The sequence below is a fragment of the Borostomias antarcticus genome (genome assembly GCF_949987555.1).
Source record: "Borostomias antarcticus genome assembly, chromosome: 13".
NCBI classification, from domain to species: domain Eukaryota; kingdom Metazoa; phylum Chordata; class Actinopteri; order Stomiiformes; family Stomiidae; genus Borostomias; species Borostomias antarcticus.
The window spans coordinates 16,180,024-16,189,791 of record NC_140246.1 but is presented as its reverse complement, the minus strand read 5'-3'; the positions used below and the strand labels follow the sequence as shown (position 1 = coordinate 16,189,791).

Below are 9,768 nucleotides of genomic sequence, written 5' to 3'. Positions count from 1 at the left end.
CAAAACAGTAAAACATCGTTGTCTCCTACATCATCAAACTCCTAATCCCCTTCATAATAAACCCCACAGGCATATCTACACATCTATCCATATCTGTATATGTCTGTCTAAGATAGATTTGGCAGGGAACATTTTATTCTGTCAGCGCGAGCAGACAGTCCGATTCTCGATCGCCTCAATCTGGCTGATTTGTGATTGGTCATCGGCAAGGCAGTGTCAGGGGGATCCAACTTGTGATTGGTCATCAGCGAGGCAGTGTCAGGTGGATATATTGTGATTGGTCATCACCGAGGAGGGTCAGGCAAGTCTCACTTGTGATTGGTCACCGGCGAGGCAGTGTCAGGCGGATCTAGCTTGTGATTGGGCCTCGGCGAGGCAGTGTCAGACTGATCTGACTTGTGATTGGTCACCGGCGAGGCAGTGTCAGACTGATCTGGCTTGTGATTGGTCATCGGCGCGGCAGCGTCAGGCGGAGCTGCAGACGAACCATCAGCAACATGGCAGCCTTCTGAGTTCTGGAGGAGTTGTAAATAAACATACATAAGACCGTTACAGAACCAGAACAACTCTCGGATTTTGGAGTATATGCACTGTTTTATAGTAGGAAGAAAATGTCAAGTGACGGCAATAAAAAACAGTTCTGGAAAAGGAACTTATCAAAGGTTCCTGGCAGGTAAATGACGCGTTTCTAGATGGCTAGCTAACCAGATACCAGAACCAGATAATAACCCCACTAGTCGCTTCCTTATTTCGCTGCTTTAGCCATGAATTCTGTTTGATCGATGTAACGTCATTGTGCATATCATGGGTGAATCGTGTGATGGGTTAACTTTGGAAATGTGTGCAGTAGTATTTGCTAGTAGCTACTTAGCTAATCCAGATAGGCTATCTTAGCGCTAGTTAGCTACTTGAGCTAACCTGCTAGCTAGCTTTACTGGCTGATCTCATGGCTGATCTAGCAAACCTTAGCTAACTGCTAGCTAGACTTCCCTGTTGAGCTGTGAGAATGAGTGATATCTGCCAGGCGTTAACAGAGAGGCTTCCTAGTGCTATAGCTCTAAACTGCGAGTTAACGTTACTGTGCTAGTTAGGCTAGCCGGCCCAAACTGTTATGTGTTGTTAATGAGACGCTGTGCTAGCTAACTAAACTGTTATGTGTTGTTAATGAGACGCTGTGCTAGCTAACTAAACTGTTATGTGTTGTTAATGAGACGCTGTGCTAGCTAACTAAACTGTTATGTGTTGTTAATGAGACGCTGTGCTAGCTAACTAAACTGTTATGTGTTGTTAATGAGACGCTGTGCTAGCTAACTCAACTGTGATGTGTTGTTAATGAGACGCTGTGCTAGCTAACTAAACTGTTATGTGTTGTTAATGAGACGCTGTGCTAACTAAACTGTTATTATCTGTGTTGTCAGTGAGATGCTGTGACTGCTATTTGTGTTGTCAATGAGATGGTTCGCTACCTACAGGCATTTGTTTGAAACGCAGTGCACTTTCAATGAAGTTGACTACTCCTACTGTCACCCAGTCACATGAGTAACAGGCTGTGCACAGTTATAGTAAACCATAGCGTTGGGGACGTTATTCGCACAGTTAATGAGTTATGAGGACCATGGCGAGGTTAGGGGGACCAGATATTAATATGTCATATTTCTTAATTCTCTCCACAGCATACAACATGTGTATGGTGCCCAACACCCACCTTTCGACCCTCTCCTGCATGCCAAGTAAGTTCTGAGCATTGAGGACAGTTCTCTCTCTCTCTCTCTCTCTCTCTCTCTCTCTCTCTCCCACTTCCCTCCCTTTATAGGACTAGTAATAGCAACATCAGCTTTTGTGATATAGAAAGTTTCTGATTGGAGGGTTATCTGAACCTACCTGAAAATCCAGTTGACAATGGGTGTGTTTATACATTTCAAGAAGTTGGGCGGACATGGGTGTGTTTACAACATTCAGGAAGTTGTATGGATGATGGCACGCTGGGCTGTTTTTGTGTTATCTCCTTCTATATTGTCATAACTCCTATGACTTTGGAGTTGTGATCCACGGTTTGCATTTCTGGCCACTTACTGGCCACTTGAATGTACTTGATTTGGGCACCAGCCACAGAGATTCCCTCCAATAACGAGCGCTCATTCTCAGAGCTATGACACAGCTGGGGTGGTGTGGCGATGTTACGCTGACTACAGATGAACATCCAGACCACTGAACTAAACCAGCACTAGAGCCAGCAAAACAATGGATAGAGCTGTCGCTTGGGATGGCTATTCTGGCAAAGCAGGTCTACATAGATACAGCAGTACTGACACAGACACAGCAGTACTGACACAGACACAGCAGTACTGACACAGACACAGCAGGTCTACACAGACACAGCAGTACTGACAGATACAGCAGTGCTGGCACAGATACAGCAGAACTGACTGACACAGACAGCAGTACTGACAGACACATCAGTACTAATACCGACACAGAAGCACTCTCACAGACACAGCAGTACTGACACAGACACAGCAGTGCTGGCACAGATACAGCAGAACTGACTGACACAGACAGCAGTACTGACAGACACATCAGTACTAATACCGACACAGAAGCACTCTCACAGACACAGCAGTACTGACACAGACACAGCAGTACTGACACAGACACAGCAGTACAGACACAAACACAGCAGCACTGACACAGACAGCAGTACTGACACAGACACAGCAGCACTGACACAGACACAGCAGCACTGACACAGACACAGCAGCACTGACACAGACACAGCAGCACTGACACAGACAGCTTCGCTGATCGACTGCGTGTTTGTTCTGGAAGCAGTGTCAGTCTGTATCAGTCACGTCAGTCTGGGAGTGTCCAGGGTTTTTATAATGCTGGTTTCACTCCTCAACCCATGTGGTTTAACAAGGAGCAGGTCAGGGCCACCAGAAGAAGCTCAGCCCAGTTCTTATAGGCTTTTATCCGCTTTTTATCTTTCTTTTTTTTTGTGTGTGTGTGTTGGCTGTAAGCCGACACACCAAGGAGAGGGAATCCTTTTTGTCCATGCTTCTTGCGTCTTGCGTCTTTCTTGCGGCATGTTGTTGACCTGCAATTCCATTGCTGCTACCACAAGAGGCAGTAGTCCCAGAACATCAAAACCAAAAGACTCCACTGACCCCTACATGCGTAGTTTCTCTCCCTATCTGCGTGTGTGTACGTGGTGTGCAGGGGGGGGTTGGGGGGCATTGGGAGTAATAAATGTCGTTGAAGACCCTGTGCAAGACCCCACGGTACGCTCCTGCATTATAGACAGACAGTCCTCATTACAATAGGAGTAGGACACTTCAAATCCTATAGTAATTAATTTTTGTATAGGATGTGATGCACCAGTCGCTCTACGCCCATGTGGTTTATTTTCAGTGATTAGACTGACTGTTGACTGGCACAGCTTTAGGTGGTGATGGAGAAATTAGCTTAATGTATTGATGCTTTTTTGTGCGTGACTTACAGTGCCAGCGCACCTAGTATAGCGTTCGTCCGGTCATCACTCCCTCCCTCCCTCCCTCCCCTCCGTTACTGCGGACAATGTTGGCCTGCATTTCTCTGTTGGCACCACAAGAGGCAGTAGTCCCAGCACACCAAAATCAAGAAGGACACCAAAATCAACCCGCCGATCTACACTGCACAAGTAGAGTAGTGGTGAGAGCATTGGACTCCCACCCAGGAGACTGGGGTTGAAGACCCGGTGGGGATGACTTTATGGGACTATACCCCAAACCTCCACATGTTCATCCTTTCACTCCAAGCTTTACCCCTTGCCTTATAGATCAGATCCTGTCCCAACCCCAACCCATATTCTAACCCCAACCCACACTAGGGACTGGAAGAAGGACACCAAAACCCACCCGCCAATCTCCACTGCACAAGTAGAGTAGTGGTGAGAGCATTGGACTCCCACCCAGGAGACCGGGGTTCCTGGTGGGGATGACTTTATGTTATCATCAGTGTAACTGCTTTAGCCACTGACCGCTACCATTAATGTTATGGAAGCTGCTGCTAGTTGTTGTGAGCTCATGAGCTAACTGGCTATCCCGCTCTTATTGTGCTGGATTAGCATTGGAAGCATTGGAACTGATGTGTCCAGGTGACAAGACCTATCTTTATTTATCAAACATCACCGTCCTACCAGTCCCGCACAGAAACAAGCCAGCCAACACACATAAGCCAGGCTGGACCTGGCCTGGTTAAACTATTGTCGTTGAGATTTAATTATAGTCACATGGATTTAGGCTGCTTAATTTGTGCCTAATTGAATTTCCTTGTTCCATTGTTAATGGCTACAACTTCAATAGTTGAGGTCCCTTGTTAGGGAGGACGCAGCACTCTCTTTCTTATTCTAATGTGATAATGTTAGTTAGCCGTGACTCGAGTCTACATTTCTCTCTGCCTTCCAGTCTGCGCATACTGTTGTCCCATGGAAAACGGAGGACAAAAGGCCGATTTAATTAGTCTTTTAATGGATTAATTTTCAGGAAGACACAAAGAAAGGCTTCCTATCAGTTTTCTTGTTAAATTGATTTTGTCTGCTCTCCTGTGTTGATTTGAGACAGATTTCTGATGTGCGAACTTTTCAGTTTAGGCCTAGTTAATATTTGCTGACAGCCAGGGTGACTGCGCGTGTGTTTTTAGACTGGATCTGCCGGTGATCTCTTCAGAACTAAGCAGTGTCGTTCGCTTGCGTGAACGATGTCAGCGGACGGAGAGCACGTAGGCTACTCTTCTATACATACTGGAAAAAGGTGGTGTGTGTGTGTGTGTGTGTGTGTGTGTTTGAGTGTTTGAGTGTTTGAGTGTGTGAGTGTGTGAGTGTGTGAGTGTGTGTCACACACTCAGACTGCACACACACACCAACATGCAAACAATGCCCTTTTCACACACCTTCACTTTACACACCATTCACTTTTATTGTATAGAGCTGTTCTATTGTATTGCACTGTTCTTGTTTTATTATGACTATCATGTAAGTAAGTAATCTCCTGATTCCTTAGAGCCTAGCTCCTGATTCCTTAGAGCCTAGCTCCTGATTCCTTAGAGCCTAGCTCCTGATTCCTTAGAGCCTAACTCCTGATTCCTTAGAGCCTAGCTCCTGATTCCTTAGAGCCTAGCTCCTGATTCCTTAGAGCCTAGCTCCTGATTCCTTAGAGCAGGGGTGGCCAACCAGTCAGAGACTAAGAGCCACAAAAATTACTGTGGTACCACCCAGAGCCACACCATATATACCAGCGTTTCTCAACCTTTTTTCAGTCACCGCACCCTTCATAAGTACTTAAAATCCCAAGGCACCCCAGTCTAAAATAAGAAGAAAAACATTATTGTCCATTAAATATACATTTAAAGTTAATTTATTTAAAATTAATACATACAACAAGATATTTTCTGACATAATATATTTTGGACTGGGCTGGGTTAGGCTGGACTGGGCTGGGTTAGGCTGGACTGGGGTGGGCTGGGCTGGGCTGGACTGGGCTGGGCTGGACTGGGCTGGGTTAGGCTGGACTGGGTTAGGCTGGACTGGGCTGGGTTAGGCTGGGCTGGACTGGGTTAGGCTGGACTGGACTGGGCTGGGCTGGGTTAGGATGAACTGGGTTAGGCTGGACTGGACTGGGTTAGGCTGGACTGGGCTGGGTTAGGCTGGACTGGGCTGGGTTAGGCTGGACTGGACTGGGTTAGGCTGGACTGGACTGGGCTGGGTTGGGCTGGACTGGACTGGGCTCGAGATTTGAGGCTTTGAAATGTCCCAATGATGTCTGGCATATCAGACAGAATGGCTTACCATTACGTTCTATGAAGAAAAAATTACTCTCCCCACTCGGGTAAAAAATGTCCTGTGTTCGTCTTCATATTTTCTTTTAGCTGCGCATTTCTTTCCAGACATTCTTTGGTTGTGTACAGTAGCCTAGGCTACGTTAGCTTTTGTCGTAAAAGAGAATGACCCACGCCAAGCAAATTATTTTGTTTACAATAGGTGCGTTTACATGACAAATATTTTTCAATCTAGTTGGTTTCAAGCTGATTTCAGCTTGAGCGTATACATGGGATACAGAGTAAACTGGTTGGATGTTTACATGCGACAACGAAACAAATGTTTCGAACGCGCACGCAGCCGTGAGTGATTGCGTTACGATGGTTACAAACAGCTGATTACGGAACGGTCGAGCGTGCCTTGATTAGTCAAGTCTTGAGCATGCGCAGAATGAACGCAGAACGCAGCATCAATCCGTTTCAAGGTAGTATACATGACGGACCAAACGGTTTCGAAAAGGTTTAAACTACCTTCTTGAAAGCGATTGGAATTTCAATCGGGTTGGGGCATTTCAGTCGGATTGAGGTGTTTATATGACATATTTTCAATCGGTTTGGTCTTCCAAACCGATTCAAACCGTCCATGTAAACGCACCTAATAATTTTGTTACCAAGGTGATTTGCTACCTATATTATTGGTTTGAAGTGGTTCTCACGCGACTTCCTCACTAGCGAAACGAATCATGATTTTATGACAAATCTGCAATAAACTAAAATGGGCGGGAAGAAATGCACAGCGAAACGTTCTTATGGAATGAATGAATTTATTTTTTAATGAAAGGATGGAAGAGCCGCAAGCCAACTTTTTTGGGAGGATGGATGGAGGAGCCGCACATTGACGGGCAAAGAGCCGCATGCGGCTCGCGAGCCGCGGGTTGGCCACCCCTGCCTTAGAGCCTAGCTCCTGATTCCTTAGAGCCTAGCTCCTGATTCCTTAGAGCCTAGCTCCTGATTCCTTAGAGCCTAGCTCCTGATTCCTTAGAGCCTAGCTCCTGATTCCTTAGAGCCTAGCTCCTGATTCCTTAGAGCCTAGCTCCTGATTCCTTAGAGCCTTGCTCCTGATTCCTTAGAGCCTAGCTCCTGATTCCTTAGAGCCTTGCTCCTGATTCCTTAGAGCCTTGCTCCTGATTCCTTAGAGCCTTGCTCCTGATTCCTTAGAGCCTAGCTCCTGATTCCTTAGAGCCTAGCTCCTGATTCCTTAGAGCCTAGCTCCTGATTCCTTAGAGCCCAGCTCCTGATTCCTTAGAGCCTAGCTCCTGATTCCTTACAGCCTAGCTCCTGATTCCTTAGAGCCTAGCTCCTGATTCCTTAGAGCCTAGCTCCTGATTCCTTAGAGCCTAGCTCCTGATTCCTTAGCGTGAGGCAGTACTATCATGTAGTGAATTATTATTCTGTTGTTGCGAGACTGGGGGGGGTGGAGCCCAAGCATTTTACTCCCTCATCCTGGTACGAAGGACGTTCCCATAAAGAGCGTTGAATAAAGAGCGCTGAAGCTGTGTCGAGCCACTAGACCTGTGAGTCTCTCGTGATTTTCAGCCAGGAAGGTTATGCAGAGACCAGAGCTCTTAGAACTCTCATACCTGCAAATGAAAAGGCTTTCACGAATGTCGGGTAGCTGGGCTGAGTCATTATTGTTACCTGAATAGGAGCGGTCGATGGTAGCAAACAGACATTTCTATGAAAAAGTTTGAGATTGCCACTTTAAATGTGCAGTATTTCATTATAAAGCAGTTTTGTATGAAATATAATAGTCACAATGAACGGCGCTCTTGGAACACCGGCGTTGAAATACCTGAGCTAACATAACCCAACAAATACTGTACATGGCCTAATCTGTCTCTGCTCTCTCTCTCTCTCTCTCTCTCTCTCTCTCTCTCTCTCTGTCTCTCTCTCTGTCTCTCTCTCTCTCTCTCTCTCTCTCTGTCTCTCTCTCTCTCTCTCTCTCTCTCTCTCTCTCTCTGTCTCTCTCTCTGTCTCTCTCTCTCTCTCTCTCTCTCTCTCTCTCTCTCTGTCTCTGTCTCTGTCTCTGTCTCTGTGTCTCTGTGTCTCTCTCTCTCTCTCTGTCTCTCTGTCTCTCTGTCTCTCTCTCTCTCTCTCTCTGTCTCTCTCTCTCTCTCTCTCTCTCTCTCTCTCTCTCTGTCTCTGTCTCTGTCTCTGTCTCTGTCTCTGTCCTCTCTCTCTCTCTCTCTCTCTCTCTCTCTCTCTCTCTCTGTCTCTGTCTCTCTGTCTCTCTGTCTCTCTCTCTGTCTCTCTCTCTGTCTCTGTCTCTGTGTCTCTCTCTCTCTCTCTCTCTCTCTCTCTCTCCTTACTCTCCTCCTCCTCGCTCCCTCTCCCCCGATGCCCCCCCCCCCCCCAGTCTGATCAAGGCTGGCAGCAAGCCCCCCCAGACCACGCCGGGCCGGCCGAAGAAGGCCACCACCTTCCAGGAGTTTGAGAGCATCACCAGCGACGCCTGGGACGTGGGCGACGACGACGACGAGCTGCTCGCCATGGCGGCGCAGAAACCTCAACATCGAGGTCGTCATGGAGACGGCCAACAAGGTGACTCGGCGGGCGATGTTAGCAGCGGGCGTTCTGAGTGTTCTGCGTGTTCCGAGTTCTGAAGTCAGCGCCAAGCTCTTACATTCTGCGTGTTCTGCGTGTTCCAAGCTCTAAAGTCAGTGTCAAGTTCGTATGTTCCGAGTGTTCTGCGTATTCTAAGTTCTAAAGTCAGTGTCAGTGTTCTATGGGCTCATAAGTGTTCCAGAACCTACCATGTAACGTTCTGGTGCTGGGTTCTCCTCCAGGTGATCGAGAACCACAGCAAGCAGCAGGAGAGGCAGAGACAGGATGACGAGCAGAAGGAGGAGGAGGAGGAGGAGGAGGAGGTGCAGGAGGAAGCGGGGAGTAGGAGGAGAGGGCGGGGAAGAGGAGGAGGAGGAGGGGGGAGGGGAGGGGGGGAGGAGCAGGCGCAGGAAGGGGAGGAGTCGACCCCGGGGGTGGTGTTTTCCTCGGACCCCCAGCCCCCACAGCGACGGACGACTGGTCAAGTCATTCAGCGAGGCTCCCATTGGCTCGCCTAAAGGTAAACTCTCTCTTTCCTTTCCTTCTTTCTTTCTCTCTCTCTTTCTCTCTCTCTCCCCTCTCTTTTTCTCTCTCTCTCCTCTCTTTCTCTCTCCTCTCTTTCTTTCTCTCTCTCCCCTCTCTCGCTCTTTCTCCTCTCTCTCAATCTCTTTCGCTCTCTCTCTCTTCTCTCTTTCTCTCCTATCTCTCTCCCTCTCTCTGTCTACCCAATAAAATAAGTGTGTGTGTGTGTGTGTTTGTGTGTGTGTGTTTGTGTGTTTGTGTGTGTGTGTGTGTTTGTGTGTTTGTGTGTGTGTGTGTGTGTGTGTGCGTGTGTGCGTGTGTGTTTGTATGTGTGTTTTTATGTGTGTGTTTGTGTGTGTGTGTAGACGTGGAGGGGGAGCGGGGGTCTCTCCACAGACAGCGGTCTCTCCCCCCCCCGGCCCCCTCATCCCCCTGATGGCCCGCATGGCTGACCAGAACACCTCCGGGGCGCCGGTCCTGACCGAGAGAGAGGCCTCCCGCCTGGACAAGTTCAGACAGGTGCTGGCCGGGCCCAACGCCGACCTGGGTAAGACCCCCTGTGTGTGTGTGTGTGTTGTGTGTTGTGTGTGTGGTGTGTGTGAGAGAGAGAGAGAGAGAGAGAGTGTTTGTGTGTGTTGTGTTGTGTTGTGTTGTGCGTGTGTGAGAGAGAGAGAGAGAATGTGTGTTTGTGTGTGTTGTGCGTGTGTTGTGCGTGTGTTGTGTGTGTGGTGTGTGTGTGTTTGAGAGAGAGAGAGAGAGAGAATGTGTGTGTTTGTGTGTGTGTGTGTGTGTGCGCGTGTGCGTGTGTGTGCGTGTGTGTGTGTGTGTGTGCTAGTTCTCAGAAGTTAAGAG

At 48.0% G+C, this 9,768-nt stretch overlaps 1 protein-coding gene across 1 annotated transcript in view; it reads left to right on the top strand.

Annotated features, from left to right (window-relative positions):
- Positions 1-573: 573 nt before the first annotated feature.
- tbc1d22a (TBC1 domain family, member 22a) overlaps positions 574-9,768 on the top strand; it is a gene marked incomplete at its 3' end in the record, with an annotated part of 77,800 nt that continues 68,605 nt past the window's right edge. The window contains 9 exon segments of the mRNA XM_084448024.1: positions 574-673; positions 1,674-1,730; positions 8,207-8,351; positions 8,353-8,391; positions 8,637-8,738; positions 8,796-8,834; positions 8,836-8,914; positions 9,282-9,326; positions 9,329-9,463. Coding sequence (XP_084304150.1) covers positions 612-673; positions 1,674-1,730; positions 8,207-8,351; positions 8,353-8,391; positions 8,637-8,738; positions 8,796-8,834; positions 8,836-8,914; positions 9,282-9,326; positions 9,329-9,463 — 703 coding nt within the window. The 5' untranslated portion in view covers positions 574-611.